General features: G+C 33.7%; 1 protein-coding gene across 2 annotated transcripts in view; it reads right to left on the bottom strand.

Moving 5' to 3' along the window:
- Window positions 1-4,814: 4,814 nt before the first annotated feature.
- Window positions 4,815-24,173, bottom strand: part of AGFG1 (ArfGAP with FG repeats 1) — a 75,169-nt gene continuing 55,810 nt past the window's right edge. Inside the window, exons 7-16 of one of the 2 annotated variants that reach the window (XM_080799106.1) lie at window positions 22,332-22,451; window positions 21,598-21,669; window positions 20,045-20,254; window positions 18,798-18,978; window positions 16,227-16,306; window positions 15,665-15,757; window positions 10,913-10,960; window positions 8,693-8,851; window positions 7,180-7,271; window positions 4,815-6,595 (exon numbers count right to left, since the gene is read on the bottom strand). In XM_080799106.1, the coding sequence (XP_080655232.1) occupies window positions 6,536-6,595; window positions 7,180-7,271; window positions 8,693-8,851; window positions 10,913-10,960; window positions 15,665-15,757; window positions 16,227-16,306; window positions 18,798-18,978; window positions 20,045-20,254; window positions 21,598-21,669; window positions 22,332-22,451 (1,115 nt within the window). In that variant the 3' untranslated portion in view covers window positions 4,815-6,535. The remainder of the gene's footprint in view (window positions 6,596-7,179; window positions 7,272-8,692; window positions 8,852-10,912; window positions 10,961-15,664; window positions 15,758-16,226; window positions 16,307-18,797; window positions 18,979-20,044; window positions 20,255-21,597; window positions 21,670-22,331; window positions 22,452-24,173) is intronic. The other variant, XM_080799107.1, reaches the window with a different exon arrangement.

Consider the following 24,173-nt stretch of genomic DNA (forward strand, 5'->3'; position numbering starts at 1 on the left):
AATAAAAAGAACCAAGTTATAAAACTGTACATTTAAAATAAGGGACGACAGCAAGAGGAGTATATATATATACAAAGACATACGAAATAAATGATAACATTTCTGAAAGACTATACAAGAATACAAAAAACTATATTCCCCTGGAGTGTAGGAATGAAGTCACAGGAAGGAGACAAGATTTAATTTTTCACTTTATACCCTTTATATATCACATAATTTTAAAAAATCATAAGCATGTATTATTTTATAACATATAAAAAAGTTAGAGTCTTTAAAAAACCTGATTGTACCTACAGCATTCTAGGAAACATTGACTGTATAACCTCAGTTTACAATCCTTTGCTGCCTTTTATTTAATGGTCATTTAGTCAAAATTAGAAGGCTACTTGGGTGCATGCTTCCTCTCTCTCTCCACTCAAGATTAAGGGAAAATATTGAGAATTTAGAGTTTAAATCTTAACTCGCAATGATTAAACTGTGGCGTGGATGACACCTAGTCAAGATTCCAGAGAACCAATGACAAAATTAACTTAAATGAGAATTTTAATCACTAATTAAAATATTTTATCCGAGATCACTTTTCCTTTTTACAAGAGCCTGAGTCACAACATTTCTCTTTTCATTAAACTCCACAGCCCTCTGAGTTGGACAAGCACAGATTTCAAAAATACATTTAAATACATGTTGAATTATTATGCAGGACCACAACGTAAGCAGAATACATAGATGTCTTAAGTTTGAAAAGAAACACACTCTTAGCATAAGTCTTCACTGGAAAATAATATCATAAATTCAAATCCTACAGGACTCCAAAATCAGAACAAGAAGGTTGCATAAGAACTCCCTTACCTAGACATGGGATTTGCCAACTCAAGGGTCTTAAAATACATTTGAATGTTTGAGGCTAAGAAAATTAGGAGTAGGAGGCCAGTGGCCGTCTTAAGCACGCTTGCTTTAAAACTATGCAAAATCTGAGTTTGTGAAACACTGTGCTGGTCAAACAAAAAACTGTGGGCAGAGTGTATGTCATGACTGTACAAGCCTTACGATTAGCACAATAACTGGACTTTTTAACACCAGGGTTCACAATACTTGAGTCTTTCCAGATTAAGTATCTCCATATTCCATCTACTTATAAAAGCGAATTAGTGTCCAAATGCTTGCTGAATTAACAATATAAAACAAAAGGCTCTTCAAATATTGGATACCATCACCAATAAATTTAATGAACGAGGTGTGGAACTGGGAGTGTTGCGCTGCAGTTGGCCTGCAAAGGCTTGGGAGCCTGGTGCACATCTCTTTCTAATTCCAAGTTTAACGACATCAGATAGATAGGTGACATCAGCCATTGTGAGAGTATATACACCACAAATATCAGTAAACAGTACAAAACAGGGCACTTTTTCATGACAGAAAAAGTCTCATCAGCACAACACTAAGAACTACATCTTGGTCATTATACTCACTTGTTCAAATATACAATGCAAGCTTTTAATTAATGACATTACAATGTTCTAAAATATACAAGGAAAAATTTAGCTAATGAGGATGAATTTCATATAACAGGCTAACTTAACACAAATTTTAACAACAGCATCCTTTAGAAAGTAAATTTTAAAATCACCTAGAACACAAACATATCAATAAAAGATGGAATGTTTCTCAAAAATAGGAATCATTGTAATACTTCAGATATTTCTTTAGTAAAATAAGCTCCACTAATTACCCCATTAACTAAGTTGAAAAGTTTAAATAAAAATCTACTGAATAAACTGTACTGATTTCATCAATTATGAATGGAACTCAAATAACTAAGTTTTATTAGGTACACAGGATACAGAAATTGGAATTTTCAAAGACTTTTTAAAGGGCTACTTACACATAAATGTGACAGCCCTTTATCCAACAATGAAATACTTGCTCCCTAGAGCAAAAGCTCTGTCACTAGCTTAACCTCTCTATGCCTTGCCTTTTTTTTTTAAATTTTTTTATTTTAATAAACATATAATGTATTTTTATCCCCAGGGGTACAGGTCTGTGAATCGTCAGGTTTACACATTGCCTTGCCTTCTTTCATCCTTAAAGTATGCATCCACTTTAAGGATTGTATAATACATGAAAAGCACTTAGCAAGTTTCTCATATATTTAAAGGGCTTAATAAACCACACCCCATAATACCACCACATTACTTTGAAGTCATTACTTTTTTTTAAAAAACATATCTTCACAATGGTCTCCTAGAGATTTTCTGAGGGAAGTCTGACACTGTCGGTGGAGACCAAAGATGAGGTGAGTCATTCTGAACACAAGCTCAGTGAAGGAGCACAAACACATGGACGAAGAAGGCCCAAGAAGCAAAGCACAAGGATGGGCTGGGGATGGAAACGGAGTATTAGCTCAGAAAAGCCTATTTACAATATGCCAACAACAGCAGCAACAAAGCCAGAGTCTGTGGTGACTTATTATTGTGAACTATCTTTTAAAGTCACTTCAAAATAATTTTGAAACATTTTGTTTAAATGAGAAGCAACAGCAACTGCTCTCTTTATAGATGAACAAGGTATAAAAAGCCACTGGTAGAAAAACATAGCAAACCTCTTTCTAAAGAAGCAAACACATTCCTTTAATTGTAATAGCAGACTTCCTGGAGGGTAATGATTTCTGTTACAGGAATCCACTTTTCATTAAAAAAATTCTTTAACTATAGCTAAAATTATTAACTGTAAACATGAGAAATAAACTATTCACTTTGGACTTTTCAAAAAATGCAAAGCATTTTTTCATTTTTAAAATAGCTATTTGATAGCTATTAAACAATGACACAATTTCAAAGTGGTCGGAATAGTAGTAATTCCAAAATAAACATCAATAACCATGAATCAGAAATTGTAATATCCTTCAAGGACATATTCACCAATGTCATCATCATTAAAACAATTTTAAATAAAAATAGGAGAAAATCTAGAAAATAATATTAAAAATATTTGCAGTTTCAACTCAACTTTCCACTTTTCCCAAGCAAAGAAAACCACTGTCAAGTTCAATGAGCAGTATGTTTACCCTACAACCACACACTGTTATTCTGGAAAATAGAAAGTTAAAGTGTATCACAGTGGTTTTCAAAGTGTGTTCTGAGGACCTCTGAAAGTCCTCAAAAGCCAAGCGTCACAACTATTTGCATAGTACTACTAAGATGTTACAGATCTGTCTCATGAGTTCACAGGTGCACGGTGGAGTTTCCCAGGGCCCACATGCACGTGACGGAAAAATCACTGCGACGCCAAGGGAGCATGAGAAACTCGCTGCTTCTCAAGCCAGGTGCTAGAGATGTGCAAAACATAAAATAATGTTCTTCTCATTAATTAACTGCTTTTGGAAGACAACTATAGTTTTTATTTAAAAATGGCATTTATGGGGGCGCTTGGGTGGCTCAGTGTTTAACCCACTGCCTTAAAATTAAAATTTAAAATTTAAAATTTAAAATTTAAAGCCTCTGCCTTTAGCTCAGGTCATGGTCCCAGGGTCCTGGGATGGAGCCCTGTGTCAGGCTCTCTGCTCAGCAGGGAGCCTGCTTCTGTTCCTCTCTCTCTGCCTGCCTCTCTGCCTACTTGTGATCTCTGTCTAATAAATAAAAATTTTTAAAAAATGTTTAAAAATGGCACTTATGTTACATGCAATGGGTTTATTATTGTTATGTTTAAATGAATGAACACTGTTTTTTAAGTATCTCAGTTATTAATTTCTAATAGAGTAATTTCTGATAGATACAAACTACATAAACAAAAGCTCTTTGGGCATCTTCAGTAATCTCAAAGAGACTGAGTGCTGCCACACAAAAGCAACCAGTTAGTCTTCTCTTCATTTTCCCAACTTTCAGGAACTGTTCCAAACACGGTGTGTGCTGGGGGCTAGGGCAATGCACAGGTAAAGTACGGACAGGCGTCTTCAAATTTACAAAAGGAATTACTTTAAGGAAGAAAGTGATTGCCTAATCTCTACTGTCACAAAAAATATGCTTTTCAATATATCAACAACGTTTGCCACCCTAAAAGAAAATTTTTCTTCCAGAGCAAAGACAGGAGAGAAGATCTGATATTCTATTATTAAGCCAGGAAAATTTGAAGGTTTTCAGCCTTGTCCTCCTCTTTCTTCAATACTCAACACAAATCTGAATATGAAAGTCTAAAAGAATTGACTTAAATCCACATTAAAGCTGGATCACTTTTTAAACTAAGGATTTCTATCTTATAAGCACTCATTTAAAGTCAATAAGAGTTCTCATTTACTTAAAAACGTCAAGATGGTACCAGAAAAAAAAGTCTTTAAAATCAATTTAATAATATTTAATAACAACTGCTTAATTCACTTATTTCTTAGATGGAAAGCCTGGCAGGTTATTTTGGGTAATGGCCTACAATCATATAGCATAACTTTGTACATATGAATTAATTGGGATCCAATACAATCTAAAACATGGAAATTCAAAGACATTTCTTAAGTAGTTCCTCCATGAAAAAAGGGCTGGAGAGAGACCCCCAAACTGTACGTATTTTAAGTTATACCCACACACACACAGCTAGACCTCTGCAGCATTTTCAATATTAAGAGAAGAGGCATAACATTCAAAAAGGGGCAGAGAGTTCCATCTTCTTGCTCATCAAAATAGTTCAGACAAACTACACGCTGAGCTAGAGATGCAATGGACAGCAATGCTTTACCAAGTCTGAAACACTACACAGACTTCAAGATTGTGTAACAACTCATGTAGTCACCACTGGAAAAGGTATTCAACACAAATAAAATGTTTGAAGAAACTGATGTTCACTTCTTTTAATACCAAAGCTTTTAAAAAAAATGTTTAATCATGGCAAGATAAAACTTTCCAAACACGTATTACATATTTGTATATGTAACTTTACCTTTTCTTGATGACACAGAATCAAAGTACCAGACTATTATCAGAATATGATGTCATACAGTGATGTCCTCTAGGCTGGCCTGGCTGTCCTTAAACTAAATGGTCGACAGGTTTTCATGGTTTGTCTATCTCCTTCCAAACTGTCACTTCTGAACTGCTAATAATACACTAGGGCTGGGAAATCAAATAATCAAAATTTCACATAAAAACAAACATATAGAGACTTTGTGACTTGTGTGTGTTGCTCAAAAGCATTTAAAAAGAATTATTCCAAGTTTCTCAGTTGTGTTCTGTATTGATGAAGACTGCTAGATTACGTCTTAATGAATGAGGCATTACTGTACATAAATATTTAAACAAGTTCATCTATTAACAAAAAGATATAACTAAACATTAGTATCGTTGCCTTTTTAAACAAAGTATTCTATAAGGTAACACTGGGTTCCAGTTTGTTTTCCCCCCAGAAATGAACATAAATAAATGTCCTATTTTAATAATATCAGTTTGTCCAAACAAAGGAAAAAAAAAAACTGAGGTGCAATCATGTCACAGTTAATGCATGTCTGCTTCCAATACATTCAAAGACAGTATTTTTGTTTAAAAATCAATAGTTAAAATAGGACTTCTGCAGTCTGAGAATTCAAGATACTTAAAAAAATTTGTAAATACACATACATGCAAATTCTTCATATATACAAATTTTCACAAAATTAAGAAGTTGCAAAGAAATTAGAAGGATTACGGTGAATCTGACAAGCTACATTTAAATGCTTTACCACTGACATATTCCTGAATATAGCAGTCATAGTAGTTTTAATAAATTTTCTACATGGCCTTTTTTATAAAATTTTCTCTTTTAGACATAAAAGTTAGTCACTAGAAGTCTTCTGAAATTCTAATTTAAGAATTCAAGATGTTCTCAATTCACTACTCATATTTTAAGGCCACTTTGGTAAAGGCATTGCAGCAAGAACACAAAAACAATAGCATATTTTCTAATATTTATTTTTTTCACCTGCAAACTGTAGCAAAACATGATCAGCTTTATTATGCAGACAGGTATCCCTCTACATTTTTAAAGAATTTAGGTATGTATAAATAGAAGAGCTCTTTAGAAAGGAAAAATTCAAGAATGAATAAAACCTTCCAATTTTGACTTTGTAACTTTCCAGTAGCAATGGTTAAAATGATTTTAGGTCATTCATTCCAAGATATATGACAGCACCTTAAAAGTGGCTGATCTATTTCCCCAGTAACATTTCTCACATAACAATGTGTTAAAGTTACAAATACTGATATGCACAAATAGCTAATTTCTAAGAAAAATATGTACAGTACTGCAGCATAATGAATGTGGTATCTGCAATAACTTAATATTAGCCAATTTTTAATATACATGATACCGCTACCTTTTTCTGCCAATTCACAGGTTAAAAGTTGTTACTGGAGCCCTCTGTTTTGCACATATTACCTGGTGTTTAATACACAATGCAGGCTTTTTAAAGACTTCTCCTGTGTTTAAAGCTAAGATCAGTGAAACAAGACAACAGTGCAAGAGGCGGAGAGATGTAATGTGACCACGTAAAAGTTCGTTCCAGTAAAGTGTCTATATAAGGCTATAAGAAAGGATTGGTTGATGAGCTTCCTGTTGGAAATTGTCCTGTTGGTGCACCGGTCTGAAGGAAAACATAAGACAAAATAAAGACACAAGTAAGGGTGGTATATGTGTGAAACTATGAAAAGATTTAACTTTGATTAATTAAACAGTATTTAGATTAGAAATTATTTTATAATTATTGACAATCATATTTATTCATTACTGTTATTAGCAACACGATATAATTAAACTATTAGGTGTCAGAAGCACCTAAGTTATGGCCTTTAATATCCATTATTCCACATAATTCTTATAACAGAATCTAAGAAAGGACTTGGCCCTTAAGAAAACGCATTTGATTCAAACCAAATCTGAGTCCAAGCCCTTTTCACACAGTTCACTAAATCTACAGCTTTTCATAAAGCATTACTTTGACAAGAAAACAAATAAGTTTCACGCTATAAAATAGCTTATTTACTGTCAGTGCTTTGATTTGCAACTGATTAATGTGTGTGTGTCTTTTTTAAGTCAAGAAAGGATCATGCATGATAGCTGCCTCAATCTGTAAAATCTTTCACTGTCACATCAGTAGAATAGTCACATCTTGCTTTTCCTAATTTGAACACACAAATTATAAAGTGCTTAAAATTGCATCTCACTTACCATAAAAGGATTACTAGATACTCCAGCAGCTGCAACTTGACCAAAAGGGGTTACCACTGGCTTTGTTTGTCCAAATGCTGCAAAACCTGCACCTTGTTAAAATAGAACCACCAATTAAAACCCATACCTTTCAGAGACAATCTGATGTTTATAAAGACTCATAAGAAGTTTCAGAGAAATTCCTACTAGAGCAACAATAATAAAATATCAATGTTTAACTCTTGAGTCTCATGCTCTTTCAAATACCAGAGACAAACTTCCTGTGGCACATGTAACAGAGCTTTCATACAGCTTCTCAGAAATGGTTTCTTCTCATGTGTCTCAGCTATGTACGCTGCTGACATCTGAAGAATGGAATTAATAGATGACCTGTGACTATCTGAGACGGGATATGAGCAAAACACAATGGATTCATGTGACCAGTACAATATTTGTTAGGAAATATTTTATCATTACGGCTCTGCCATGGACCTTATTTCCAAATTTTTATCTAACCAGAGACACTAAATATAGATACACAATTATAATTTAAGAATAATCTTCAAATCTATGGACTTTCAAACTTCAGCAAATAAGCTTAATAGATAAAAAAAAAAATCCCTGGCTTCTAGAACAAGTAAACTCTAACCACAATACCGTTAAATACTTGGAAAATTAAGTCTATGTCTCCCACATAAATAGACTATACAAAAGAGCAGATCCACAAGTTTTCTGATGCAAAACAAAAACACTCAAGGTCTACAAAGTTTTCTTTCCTTTTTTTAAAAGATTTTATTTATTTATTTGACAGACAGAGATTACAAGCAGGCCGAGAGGCAGGCAGAGAGAGAGGAAGGGAAGCAGGCTCTCCACAGAGCAGAGAGCCCGATGCGGGGCTCGATCCCAGGACCCTGGGATCATGACCTGAGCCGAAGGCAAAGGCTTTAACCCACTGAGCCACCCAGGTGCCCTACAAAGTTTTCTTTTAAAATCAGGAGACATATTAGAACAAACAAGAGAAATTAATAAGAAAGAGACTGGGGCGGTGGTGAGGGAGCGCCTGGGTTGCTCAGCCAGTTAAGTATCCAGCTCTTGGTTTCGGCTCTGGTTGTGATCTTACGGGTCTGAAACCGAGCACCTTCTCCAGCTCCACTCTTAGAGGAGAGTCCACTTGAAAATTCTCTCCCTCTGTCCCTCCCCCAATTCACACACAGGCTCTGTCTCTCTCTCTAAAATAAACAAATCTTTAAAAAGAAGAAAAAAGATAAAAGAAAAGACACTGGAGATTCTAAGAAGGGGTACTCTATACAGAGCCTCTGATTTCTCCTAAATCTATAACCTGGTCACAAAAACTTACCAAATCATTCAGTCTCTAAGGCCCAAACTAATGAAGGCATCTGTACTTGGGTAGTAAATGTTTAGCAGACAGTGCCACAGCATTCTTTGGACAAGTCTTTCTGTCCAAACATAAAAGATTATGATACATAAAGGATATCTGAAGTGGACTTACAGCTAGCCAAGTGTTAGATCTTACCATTGGGCTGTTGAGAAAAAGCTGTCTGTTGAGGAAAAGCTGCTTGGGCTGGGAAGGCAGGCTGCTGGAAGCTGCCGCTGAAGCTGGTGGGAAGACTATAGGGAGCAGGAGTTCCGAAGCCCGCAGGCATGCTCATGGAGGCGGTGCCAAAGGTTGCAGCTGATAGGAGAAAGCAAGGGCTGATAACTAATACACAAAAGAGCAGGCTTTGCTCTTCATACCACACACTACAGAATGATTTCACTTGAAAAACATTAACTTATACACTAAAGGCACCTTAAATTCCAAAACGCTGACAAAGTCAGTAATAAGTTTTAGCACTATACAGTTTAACACAATCTATAAAATGTTGTTCTCCTGAAACCCATGACCAGAATGACACTAATAAAGCTATCATTTGAAATCATAAGAAAATTTCTCAAAGTAAAAGTCTAAACAGCAGTCAACTTTTTTAAAGCCCATCATACAAGTCACATGTGTACTAATATACATTTGTTTTTAGTTTTATTTTGCTACATACAGTAAAATCGTCAAAAATTGAATTTTATCCACTGAATTGTCTGCTATAGCATAGTAAGTATGTTCCTGATAAAAACAACTTTAAAACTTCTAAAAAACAGTTCATTGAAAATAACAAGACTTAGAGGAGAAACAGAGTTAGAAGCAGGGCTCTCAAAACCTATACAGCTTTGTAAACAGAGCCCAAAAGGGGCCGGAGGGGAATGGCTTTCCCTAATAAAACCACTAACACAATTAAAAGAACATGTGAGGTTCTTAATATATCAATTCCAAAAGAAATATATGGACCACCATATCTTATTTGAAAGATAAGCAGACTGCTTTGGATAAGGGGTTTAAGGTTAGGACTGCTAAGTTACAGAGATGCATAAAGATTGCATAAAATGCATAAAGATTAAAAAGGGAGTGAAATAAGCATTCTTAGAAAAGATGGATATAGGGTGAATGAGCGTAGTAATCTAGACTGCACTGAAATCAGTGTATTAACAATCACTACACAGGTGGTACGCTGCCATCACTCTCCCACTTATGAATTACTTATAACCTAATTTGCATTATAGAAACGCATGTAGTAGGGGCACATGGGTGGCTCAGTAGGTTAGGCGTCTGACTCCTGATTTTGGCTCAGGTCATGATCTCAGGGTTAAGAGACTGAGCCCCATATCGGACTTTCAGCTCTACGCAGGGCCTAAGATTGTCTCTCTACCGCTCCCCTGCCTCTCTCTCTCTCTCTCTCAAAAAAAAAAAAAAAAAAAATGGAAAAGGAACGCATGTAGTAGCAAAACAGTACATTACTTACTGCTAGTGAAGAATAAAAACAGCACCTTCTGAATATATGTTCCAGAAAAAGTCTCAGTAAAGTAAGAGTCAATAGTGGTGCTTTTAACACAGAATACTAGCAATTAAAATAGTGAAATATTGTTGGCATGATGCTATCAAAAACATGATAATTCACTGTATTTGATTTAAATTTTTTTTTTAATTTACCAACTTGATCTCTGATTTAAGGCACAGGAATTAATACTAAACATGTTACACAGATTATATTTTATTTTAAAAAAACCTTGGAAGTCATGTTATAGGTACTTCCCCCCAAAATCCTCATAATCCTATTGTTTATAACTATCCAATTTTTCTCAACGAACCTAATCAGAATGTCAAATTTTTTTGAAATTACAATTGATGAGAAAACAGGAGAAACAAGCCACTAGGAAGCAAGTGAATTAAAGAATAATAAGCACACTGCAAAGGAAACAGAAGGGTTTCATAACAGACAATAATGCATTGACAAAACTTTGACAAATCACTTTTTAAGAAAGCACTAAAAAGCGAAACTTGTATACAGTTAAGCAAAACCAAACCCCATGGAATAATGTGGTAAAATGGTTTTTGGTATATCAAAAAGGTGTCAAAAGTGCTATGAATTCAAACTCAAGGAAAATAATCAAAAAAGCTATTAACATTCTAATGTGACCATGGAGGTAAGCGATGATGCTTTTCAGCATCAAAACACAAATCACCACAATTTTTATGTAACTTTAAATATAATGTAACCCCAATGCCACACATCCATGCCCACTCCATTGTAAAACATGGAAAAAACTTAATTCCACATGCAGGGATCCAGAACACTAGCAGAAGCTTCCACAAGCAGGTAGACAGATTGCCACACAAATCCAGGTATCAGTTGTGGCCACCTACCAAAATGAGCGTGAGGGAACACTTGAGAATGCATTGCTCCAGAAAGGCCTTATGGAAAGCCATAAAGAGACCAATGTCAATTAACTTAAGGATAACTATTGTCAAAAAAAAAGTAAATTTGTTTCATTAGAAAGTACTAAATTTAGAATATACTGTTACAAAGTGGGTAGCATAAGAATACATAATAAAAAACATATCCATAAAGTCTTTTAATTTCAACAACATTCATGATACTAATATTTAACCTGTTTGAAATAAAGGGAAAATTAGCATAATAAATACCAGAGAAAGAAATACCAAATGAAAAAACCATTTATGAAACCCATTTTTAATTAAACACTAACATTTTTTTCATGTCAAGTTGCAGCTATGGCCCTAAAAAGACTTTGTAGGCCTCATGAGTTACACCCTATGCTATTCACAGGATTATCTAAAATGACCTAGAATCTAACTTTTACATCTAAAAAGTCAAATCTTGTGGACAGCACCTGAAGGATGTTTGATTATTTTATTTACAGTTCTGTACACTAACTAGAAATTCATAAAGATAACTCAAGTAAACTAAGTATGATGAGTGGGAAATTATTTAGTGTGAATCATTAGAAAGGTGAACACAACTTTCAGCTTACAATGTAATGGCTGAAAAGAGAAGAGAAGAGAAAAATACATCTTGTGTAAATCTTATCAGGCATAAATGAGGTCAGAGAGGTTACACATAAATACATGTAAAGAACAGAAACCAAATTTAGGTTTTTAAGTACTAGAAATTTTCTGTTGGTTTTAACCATCTGGAGTTGAAATGTTTCTAAAATATACATCCATGCATTTTAAATTAGCATACTTAACCAATTAAATGTGGGAAAACAGAACTAGTGAGAGATTAGAGTAGTTAGGAGTCTTGGTTCTGTCATTTTCTAACTATAGAATGTCATTTAACTTCCACAAGCTTCTGTTTCCTCATTTGCAAACAGGAGGCAGAGGGAGGGATAACAGTACCTACCTGAAAAAGCTGCCATGAAGATAAATTTAACACAAATTTTTAAAAAGTACTGTAAATACTCAATGGATATATGTTCCTTGTTAATAACTTTAAAAGATGGATACTTAAGAGATACAGCAGTACTGTGTTCTGAATTCAACAAGAGGGTAACTGAGGAGGAAGGATACCATAATAAGTAAGTTAGGTCACTCTATGTTTATCTCCTTTCTTAAAATCCGTCAGTGTCTTGAGAAGTCCTGTACTAATAGTAACGGATTAAACTGTTTGTACCAGTGTTTCCCATATATGTTTGGGCATAGAACCCTTTTCCACGGAGTATCTGATAACATCTCAAGAGACATGCTCTACAAAATACACTTTGGTACAAACTGACCTTTAGTCAACAGTGACTGTGACCCAGTATTAACTGCTGTAACCTCAGTCTGCAACAATGATGCCCTTGTAAGCTCTAGTCCTGCTGCTATAAAACTTTCAGACTTAACAGCTTTTTAAGATATAATCTACATTATCACACTATTTGTCTACTTAAAGTGTAGAATTCAACACTTTTTAATATCTTCCCAGGGTTGTAAAACCACCATCACAATCGAATTGTAGCACATTTTCATCACCCCCGCCCCAAGAAATCCCGTATCTATTGTCACCCTCCCTCTCACCTCCCCTCCTTTCCAGGTCTACAGATGTGCCCATTCTGGACATACCACTTATAAATGGAATCACAGGCTATACACTCTATGACTAGCTTCCTTTAGGCCAGTATTTTCAAGGTTCATCCATGTTGTAGCATGTGTCAGGACTTCATTACTGTTTATTACCAATCAAATTTCTATTGTGATTATAACATATTTGGTTTATTCATAACTTATTCATAAGTTGATGGCATTTTGGGCTGTTTCCACTTTTTGGCTATTACGAATAATGCTGCTATGAACATCTATGTACCAGTTTCTACGTGGATGTATTTTCATTTCTCTTAGGTATTGTTCTTAACGAGTGGAATCAGTGCAACCAGCAGAAATAATGCTGGTTTAGAGGAGTTCTAAACTACTACAACTATTAGATTAGTCATTAATCAATTCTGAAAGTTTAAGGCAAACCCATCAAATCAGTCTTCATCTAGGTAATAAAACAAGGATGCTGGCCTAGATGTTACTATGATTCTTTCATCTTTACATTTCTGTTAAGTTTATCTCGTTGGGGGGGGGTAAAAAAAATTCCTTAAATCGTTCACTCATTCATTAAAATGAAGTTAGGGAAATAAAGACTATTCATTCCATAGCAAAGGAGAAATTTAAGAATTATAAGAGAATTTCATAATAATTGAAAACTGTATTAACTGCTAGATTTAAGGTCTCAAAAGCTCTATAAAAAATGCTATTATAGGATCCTAAAATGAAAAAGGTCTTAGGTCATATTGGTTAATATCCTAATGAAGGTTTCTATGTAATACGGTAAAAGAAAATTAAAGCCCCAAAGCTTTATAAATGCAGAAGAAAAATGATTATTAAAATACGTATTTCAAGAAAGAAACATTAAAAAAAAGAAACATTTGTAAAATGTTTTAAATTTTCAAAGAACTGCTATGCAATACCCTCTTTCAAAGGCTACCTCATATTTAACAAAATATTTGAAAGCAACAAAAAATATGTCCTAAAGAACTAATATTAATTTTGACATGGGAAATTTCTAAGCATAGTGTATTTTATCAAAATACTATTTATGCTAAAAAAAATACTATTTATGTTACAACTTCAACAGAAAAATTAGTAGTTAACATTTACTTTTAATATTTTATAAAAACTTAACAAAGGTGATCAATGTCATAAATCAAAGCGGTTTATAATGGAAAACATTTTTTACCTTGAAATAAAAACTTGGGGACATAATTTCCTTTCAATAAACTGTGCTTAGCCTAATACTAAAGATCACCTTATAACATCTGAACATACATCATACCTTTTATATTCATGTACATCCTACATAGATCCTTAACTTTAAAGGACTTTCATACTCTACATAAAATAGAAGTTAATAGAAGTAAAGAAAGCCCTTAACTCTAATGACAAACCAATTTGGAGGCACAATCATGAAAGGAAAACAACAGAAAGATTTACCAACCATATAGGATAATGCAAAGACCAAACAGTGATTTGTAATTCTCACAAAAACTCTGCCAGTAGGAGAATATTGTTCACATTCTATAGAAAAGGGTAACATTAAGGCTCAGAAAAGTTAGATCAATATAAGCTTAGTCAAGGTACAATCTGGGTTCCCAACCTTCAGTTGTCAAATGGTGTTATAATAGCTATAAAAATTGTGACACTACCTTGCAAACAATTTTAAACACTCAACAAACGTTAGTACATCTTCCTAACATCTTTACTCTACTAATTATGAAATTAATATATAAAAAGATATCTTAAGATCATCTAACATGTAAATATGAAGTCAGGATTTGAACACAAGTCTGGCTGTACCCAAAACATATTCACTTAACTTTTCTAAGGCTCACTTTCCTCAGCTGTCAACACATATCTGATGAGAGTTAAGAGGACTAAATAAGACAATGTACAGAACTCTCTGTGCCTAGAGACATCATATATATTTATTCCACCAAGTCAAAATAATATGCTAAGAAATAGAAATGTTCCATATATTTTAACTGATGAATATTTCTGTCTGAAACAGAAATTAAATCACTGGTTAAGTATAACTGAATTAAAACAAAAACAATTTAAAGAATTATGTGAAATTAAAATACTTATTAAACATCTATTATGTGAGATACCAACAAATCATGACTGAAACTCCTACCACCACAATTCCTAATCTTGCCAATGACACAGATTTGCTAATAATTACCAATTCTTAAGGCACAAATTATGTTACAAACACCTTATTCTTTCAAGATTTCACAGCAATATACGCCATATGCTTAAAGATTTAGTTATAAAATTATTGGGACACGTGCACAAGAACAAAGCTGGCCAACTTTAAACTTAATGCGTTTCATGCTATACCATGTATACTTGCTGACACCCCAAGATACTGGCAAATAGTTCTGGTGTTCAGGGTGACAGGACAAAAATCAAAGAAGTGCAATATAAAAGCTATGTGGCTGGCTTGCAACATGAACCAAAAAGAAAAAAGGGAAGGAATAAAGAGGATTAAAAAATTATCAAGAGAGAATATTCAATTATACCCCAAATCAAATCAGGTTTGCACAACTTAAAAAATATGAAATGCTCTAAAAGAGAGAAGCACTAGAAGACCTAACTGCTAAGACCTCGTGTAATAAAGCTAATGTGTTTCTCACCGACTCATGAAGAGCAAAACATGAAACAAAAACAACTTCTCATAAATTTTTCCTATTAAGCTTGAGTGAGTAATAACCAGTAATTCCAAAACCAGACCACCAAATGAGTCAGAATTACTGTATTCAAAAGTCCCATCTCAGTCACAAAATGGCATGGCTGAAAGTCACATCTCCATGCTTGGGGCTGCCTCACCTGAAGAATGAAAGCTGTGACTGATCCATGGGGGCTGCTAGAGAACGGCTAGGGTTCCTCTCAAATATTAAAGTCCAGGATTTTATAAATTTTTGGCTAGTGTACTCTTTACGAACAAACTCTTCCATCCACTTCAGTAAGAAAGAAGAACTTTATTTTCTGATGTTCTTCTCATGGCGTCTTTGCAATAAATAAACACCTTTTCCAAAGTTTTCTGTTCCATAATCTATACTTATTTCTTACCTGTTGCTCCTCTGGCATTGGTCTGAAATGGATTTGTAGAAGATGCCACAGAAGGACCAGCAGCAGCAACAAATGGATTTGTAGAAGGCGTAGCTTTAAGAAATTACAAAAATACACTATAAAATCCTAACATATTTGTATTCAATTAACAAAAATATTTGTTCATACATTAATGAGGACAGAAAACTAGAGCTTTTTGGGGCGCCTGGGTGGCTCAGTGGGTTAAAGCCTCTGCCTTCAGCTTAGGTCATGATCCCAGAGTCCTGGGATGGAGCCCCACGTCGTGCTCTCTGCTCAGCAGGGAGCCTGCTTCCTCCTCTCTCTCTGCCTGCTTCTCTGCCTACCTGTGATCTCTGTCTGTCAAATAAATAAATAAAATCTTAAAAAAAAAAGAAAGAAAGAAAACTAGAGCTTTCTGATAAATTGTTGCTTTCATAGTCTTTCAGTACTCCTAAGAAAATGCAATACTATATATATATAAGCTTTATATGTTTTATAAAAATCAATATATATACCCCCCCCCACACACACACATATATATATATCTCCCAGAAATACATACCTCCAAATGGAGCAGGCACACTTGAAGAAGCGGGCTGTGTCTGTGCAGAAGCACCCACTGGCACTGTTCCAAAAACATTGCTGAAAACAAACACAGAAGGAGTTTTTTTTATTTTTTTAAAGCAAAGGTAATCAGTGTAAAGGGTGGCCATAAAATGTATAAACAGGTAATACTGAGAATACCATGTATCATAGCAGTTCTTAAACTTTACGTCTCAGGACTCAGTTACATTCTGAAAAGTTACTGAGAATTCCAAAGAATCTTTGTGTAAATGTGCTGTATATTAACAATATGTACAGTAAAGAAATTAAAACAGAAAATTTTAAAAATTTCATTCTTTTAAAATTAACCATAAAGCTATTACATGCTCACGTAACTAGCATTTTTATGATAGAGAGTTATATTTTCTAAAACCGAAGGAACTTAGCAAAAATCAAAAATTTACATTAATATCACCACTCATTTTATTAGAAAAGTAATGTGAAGCTGTAAGCTCATGGTGGATTTAAAAATTTTCTAAAATTCTAGTATTTGCTTGGATGTGTGAATTTTAACAGTTATTTTCCTTAAAGTGACAGACTTAAATATTCATTTTTGAGAAAATTTCTGCCAAATATCCAAACCTGAATAACCATGGTATATCATTCTTACTTTTAAGGAAAACCAGTGTTCCATAAAACAATGGATGTACTCATTATTATGTGTGGCTGGTTCATTCCACAACTCAACAACCATACAGGTTGACTTTCCTCAAGTTACCCACGATACTTTCAACATGCAGCAGAAATTACTTGATACATACCTTGCTTGAACACATAGAAAGTTAAGAGTACATTATTTAAGGGTCAGGATTTAATAAAATTAGATTTTCTTAGATTTTATTTTGGGGGGGGCACGAAAGAGGGGGGGAGAATCTCAAACCAGCTCCCCGCCGAGGATGGAGCCCAATGTGGGGCTTGATCCCACAACCCATGAGATCATGACCCAATCTGAAACCAGGAGTCAGACGTTTAACCAACTGAGCCACCCAGGCACCCTAGTAAAATTTACTATTTTGTCAAGAATATTTGTAAGAATATATAAATAAGTCACAGGGTAGTAATGTACAGCACAGTGACCAGTCAATAATACTATAGTGCATACTTGAAAGTTATAAAGAGAGCAAATCCTAAAAGTTAGCTTTGTATGGGGACGGATAGTAACTACATTTACATGATCATTTCACAATGCACACAAATCAAATTATTATGCTGTACACCCGAAGCCAATATTATATACCAATTACACCTAATGAAAATAATTAAAAAGAATATTTGTAAGAAAAACTAAATCAAGACTATCCACAAGTAAAACTGAGTATGTGGTGGTAAGAAATATAATGACTATTAGATGACTACTAGTACAGTTTGGTATCACGGTCTTAATTTGTGTTAAAGTGTTGGCAAGTTTTTACTTGTCACTGCTTCTGCACCATCAATACAAATGTCAATACTGAAAACACAAATAACCTGTGAGAACTATTATGACTGTAGTTTTAATTTCAAAGACCCCTTTGAAAGGGTCTCACGTACCCTAAATGTTCCATGGACCACACAGTATGAACCACTAATATACTGTAATATAGTATCAATAAAGCATTTGTTATGTATACCTATGCTTCCAGACTTTATGGTTACCTTGCTATAGGTCACTATTTCATATGTCTAACACAGACATCCTAATGAAACAAGATACATACAAATACTCTAAACTTTACTTTTAGATTCAGTTTTCCTGCTTGGCATATAGAAAATTAATTACTGGAGAATCCAAATAGTTAGTGGTACAATCTTCCCATTTCTCTCTAGAAAAGGTGCTGAAGGGAAACAAAAAGCTACTCAAATAACAGAAGAAAGAAGAGACAATCCGCAGGATGGAAAACAAAGAGATGGATAAAGCACTGTGCGGTAAGTCACCTGTACTTCTGCATCTGTTTTCTTTCAGAAATGTAAAAGTTACAACTAGAAGAGTTTTTAAAGCTCTACTGCTGTTAAAATGTGTTAAGACTTCCTGCTGCCAAAAACACCCTCACATCAGATATATTTGAAAAGAGTTAATGGTATGCCTATGTGTTAATACTAGTAGGACACCGATGAGATACAGAATCGGATCTTGGGTTCTCTTGCAAACATTTCTAAAAATATTTATTTACAACTAAAGCTACAACATGTTACTTTCAGTGTTTAGTCTTCATGACTGAAAACTGTACCTTAAAAGTATATAATTTTCTAAATGGATTCTCTGCTCAGTATAATTAAATCTGTATATAACTCCTCACTCTGAGATGTGTACATACCCTCAACTATAACTTTAGTGTTCAAGAAAGAAAAGTAACAAAACCTTTGATTAAATAAAAAGATAAAATGACAATTACTCAAGGATATTTGAATTAGCAAATTAAACTCAGTTTCTGCAAACTATAAAAATACTCAAGAATCTAAAAAATATGTCACCAGTCATTATTTAACATTATTATTCAGAGTCGAAAAAAGATGACAACACGAAGCAGGAACACTGACTGAGACAAGGTACCTGCTAGCATTACTTGTGGAAGTATATGCGTTACTGGAAGTGGCTGCAGAGCTGAAAACGCTGTCTAGTTCTGCCAGGGCTGCATATTTGTCTGAGGATGCACTTGACTGACTGGGAACCGAAACCACAGAACCAACAGGAGCTTTACCTGTGGTCCCAAAGCCACTCCCCTGATCACCACCTATAAATGAACAAAAACAAATTACACTGAAATTTTAAGTTATGTTTACAATTTATCAACCACATTTGCCATGAAACACATGTAAATTTAAAGCTGATTTAAAGCTAGGCAAATAAATGGATAGAACTCCACAGTTTTATCTAATAAACTACCTAGAAACCACTGGGCAAGATTAATTGCTACACATACCACTGTGGTAGAGACAAAATACTGTTTCTGTAACAAAAATGAACACTGTAACAATAACATGTCTAGCTTATGTATAAAGAACACATTCTCAAAGTGTTACATTAACATCTCCAAAACAGGTGATTCTCATTCAAGTGAACATTCAAATTTATAAAATGCTAGACCCAATGTGAACAACTCATTAATAATATCATTTTCCCAGGGTCGTCCATGAAAAAATTAGAGACAGTAATAAAAGGAAACATTCCCAATAGCACTTACCATGTGCCAGGCACTGTTCTAAGCGACTGAGATACAACAACATATACAAGTTCAATGCTATTACTACCCTCATTCTGGAGATGAGAAAGCATGGTCAGAGACAGATCAGGATGCAGACTCCAGTCCAAAAGCAGACCTCTGCTGTGTTCTATCACACTATGCATTTTGAGAGGCAAAATACTGGCCATAAGATCAAAACCATCTATAAATATATACTGTAAAAAAATGGGTTTAGTTTTTTTTTTAATACCAAAATATTAATAGCAAAAACAGTCCAAAACAAATATATTACAAAAACCACCACATAACCCTCCAGTCAGCATTACTAATAGGATTTGTTGGCCTTCCACGGCCTTCCAACAGTGAAGCATGCTTTCTAAGACAAAATTAAATTTTGTCACTTAATTTCTTTTAAAATTAGAAGCTTACAAATAGTTTCTAGGACTTCCAAAAGCCCTATTATTGGATTATGGTAAATACTCATGAACTTTTAGTACAGACAAAATTTTTTCACAACTATGAAAAGCATAGTGACCTTGAATTACAATAAATACAACCAAATGTAGACGACTGTTTAATACACAAATTTGTATTTATTTTGTTTAAAGCTTAATACCTTGCCCAGCACTGAAGATATTGTCTAAATTAGCAAGTGCTGCATATTTGTCTGTAGTCTGTAGACCAGCTTTGTTCGTTGAAACTTTACTAACAGCTGATGCTGTTTGATGACTCTGGGAAGTATTGAAGGTTCCAAAATCAGCACTGGAGGATTTGGGGAAGTTATCAAAATGAGCAAAATTAGCATTTACTGATCCAGCACTTCCACCTGTAACAGAATAAACAAAACACTTAAAATTTCTAGGCTTCTCCCAAAATCCTTTGATAGATTAGGTGATTTCTTCCTTAATTAAGTGTTCTATAAGCAATTCTATTGGCAAATGGCATTTAACTTTAATCATCTACGTATGACTTTTCATAATTTGGGAAACTACATTTTCAAAGGCCCTGGAAACATGTAGGGTAACAAGTAACTATGTATTAATTATCTACACTGAAGTGAAGACTATAATTCATAGAAGAGTAACTCCATGCTACTGGGTTTTAAACTCAGTTACTTTATAGACTATTCAGCTATCTATGTACCATCACTTTTTACTAGTTCTCCCTGAACAGTCTCCATAAGCAAGACGCAAAGTATCTTATACTATAAGATCTTACAGCTCCAACAGAGACATGGTTGAAACAAATCCCAGGGTACAGATTTAAAATGTTTAAGATGTACTATTTTGATCCACAATTTCTTAAAAATGTGGTCTTTGAGCTTTAGGCTTATTTTACTTGAAGAGCTAATATTTAATTCCACATAATAATTTAATATACATATAGTATCATGGTTGTCCTCAGTAAAATCATGCCCTATTATATAGTTCAAAGAATAAAAATTATACATGCAATGCATAATCTAAATATCATATCAATTTTTTAATTTATAGATCACAATTCACCTAATGGCCATTACTGTATATAGCCTGCTAAGAATTTAAAGACTGTTCTGTCCTCTAGAGACTTCTCTGAAGTACTATCAAAAGATTAAAGCCAGACTATTTCATTCTATGCTTTTGATGCTACACTGTTGGTATTAGTTCTTTACACCTACATATTAGTTTCAGCAATCAAAATAGCATATAGAGTTAAATATTAAATGATAGCAAAGCACAATTACAGATATTCTAAAAAACAGAAAGATACAGCTCTATTGAAAAAAGAAAACACACTTTTCCATCAAGTAGTATTAAGACATTGTAAAATTTACACTGATAAATTTTCAGGAATTAAACTCCACTTGTTTTCGATCAAAACTAAGTAATGTGTGTTGGTATTTAACACTGTGATCTGTTACAAGTAGCTGGTGAACAAAGTACATAATACTAAGCTTTCAAAATTTGATGAAATTTACTTCAAATTATTAAAAACTCAATTAATTAGTCAACTCTTTTTTGGTATACTATTGTGTTCTCTGAGTTTAGTAATAGTGAAAAGAGAATAAAAGTGAGACTTTCGGAACGATTATCATTAAAAGATGAGTAACATTCTATAATTGAAAAAATCCATGAAACAACATAAAACATACAAATTAGTAAAAGATGCCTACTTGACAACAGAACTTACTGTTGGAAGCCTGGAGAGGAAAAGCTGAAGTAAATTCACCAAAACTGCAGCTAGATGAAAGCATTCTAAATGCTGGACAGCCAGAAATTATGTAAATGATGGAATTTAAAGAAGGGGGAAAAAAAAGAAAAATGAAAGAAAAAGCTTTAAGACAATACACAGAGTTAAAAGTTGAAAGAAAAATAATCAGCCAAAAATCTAAAGGAGGGTTCAATGAGATTCTGAAAACAATACATTTTATGAGAGAGTACTCAATGTTTAAAGACCAATTCCTGCACAGAAAACTACTTCCAGTCTGATTAGAGTGACTGTTCAATGGTCTCCTTTTGACTACTAGTATTTATCTTCTCAAGCTTGCTGCCCTGAAAATTGCTTATATTTTTCTATCTATGGAAGCAAACCATCAGCTTCCTTTATTCAGAGCCTAAATCAATATGCCCTGACATTCTAACAAATTTTTAGCTCTGTAATGCTCCTGTGCATAAAGAAATTTAAGGGAGATTCATATGCAGGAAAAGGGAAAGAGTAGACACTGAGTTAGACAACACACCAGATAATTTAAAACAAAACAAAACAAACAAACAAAATGAACACGGAAAAAAATAAAGATTTCAGGTTTCCCCAGAGCTTTGTAAGGATTATAGAATTTAAGTTCAGAATAATTCTTCAAACTACATCTAGAGAGTTTTGTGTTTTAAAGTAAACATTGAAGCATAATGCCAGAGAAGCTCTACCTGTAGTTTGGGGCTGAAAAGGAGAGTGACTCGCTGTGGGGAAACCTCCAAAATTACTCGAACCACTAGACTGTCCAAATGCATCAAAGTTTGCAAAATCTGCATTTGCAGAATTCTGAGCTGTAAATGGTAAGGAACAATATATGTTAATGAATATGAAAATTATAAATGAAAAATATGACAAATGAAATTTTGTGAAGTTTCTGTCTCACAACTCACTTTAAAGAGAATTCATTTAGAAATCAAATCTTAAATCCTACCAGTGTTTATTGAACCCACTTTCAAGCAATTCATTGAAAAGTATCCCAAAATTTCCCCACTTTGTATTAATAATAAATGTGTACATACACAATACACTTTGAATAACCTCAAGAATAGTACAATAAAAATGATTCTGTTAAAGGAAACTCTAAGAGCATTAAATACATGAATTACAGTAATGTAAACACAGATGTAAGATTATAGATTACATTCTGGAAAATTCAGATTTTAAATGGTAGTAAGTGACTCATCGGCTATGTGAATCTAAAATAATGATACAAGGAAGGTTAAATTCCTTTAATATTCTTTTGGGTTTTTCTCTAAGTTTACAACTATTTTACACCATGGCATATAAAAATTTAAAAATTGAATGTATAACAGGGACATGATTGCCAAACAAATCAAAGATATTCACATTCTGTTAAAAGCCTGCCACTCTTCACATATATTAAAATGATGAAAACAGTAAAATTTATAACATTAAGGTACAAGACTCAATCAAAAAGACCCAACTGGTATCTTCCCACAGGTCATCAACAAAAAAAGAAAATTTTTAGGCTTCTCTAAATTTAAAATATGTAGTTAAGTAAAATAATTCAAAAGTTTTTGTTTTTAAAGGCTAAAATGGATGTTGAATAAGATTTTTATAGAGAATATAATGAGAAGTGGCTGGTATGCAGAAAAGGGAATGTTAAGTGGGAAGAATGAAAAGCATGCCCAAAAGATAAAGGTTAAATGCCATCAACATAGTAAAAGTCAGCCACTTTAAATCCTTTGCAGGCAGTATCACTTCAAGGAAGTTCCTGTGAAGAAAAAATCTTGTAAATGAATATGGCTATATCTAACAGTTAAACAACATGTGTTTAATAATAATGAAAAAAATTAAAAACTCAAATGGCCAGTAATGCAGGATCACTTAAATATACTACAGAACACTGCAGAAATATAAGGCAGCCATTTAAAAAAAAAAAAAAAAAAACACCACATAGAATATGTAGTTCTATTCAAAAATGCTTATCACAAAGTAAATAAGATAAATAGGCTAAATAAATTCCAAATACATTTTCATTTGCCAATTTTGTTAGCATGGTACCACATGCACGGAAAATCTGCATTTTCATTACCCAAAGTAGTGAATTTTCAGATTGGTTATCATTTTCTCCTTTGTTTGAGTTTACTAAACTTTTGCAATAAATATGCATTCTAACTTACACAAACCCAAAAAAAGTTACTAAATAAGAAATTTTCTACTAACAAAGTAAAACATTATCCTAGGAAGATAATCAGGAAAACTTACAGCATTTTATGTAATTACTCTTTTGTGTCTATCTGAAAGGGTATGACTGCAGCAGGGGGAAATGTACTTAAAGTAGACCTCTTTTTACTAGACACCTGAGCCACTTCCCTTCCTATGTCCTCACATCTAGCACGTCTGACAGGTGAAGTGCTATGCTATATATACATATTACTACTCACACTCTGTTCTTGAAAACCTTTTTTAAACATATTTGTCCTAGCTCTCAAACATTACACAGTGGTATCTAAATTAAAAGGCTGCTTATTACATAACAAAATAAATTT

Source organism: Martes martes, assembly GCF_963455335.1.
Source record: "Martes martes genome assembly, chromosome: 3".
NCBI classification, from domain to species: Eukaryota; Metazoa; Chordata; class Mammalia; order Carnivora; family Mustelidae; genus Martes; species Martes martes.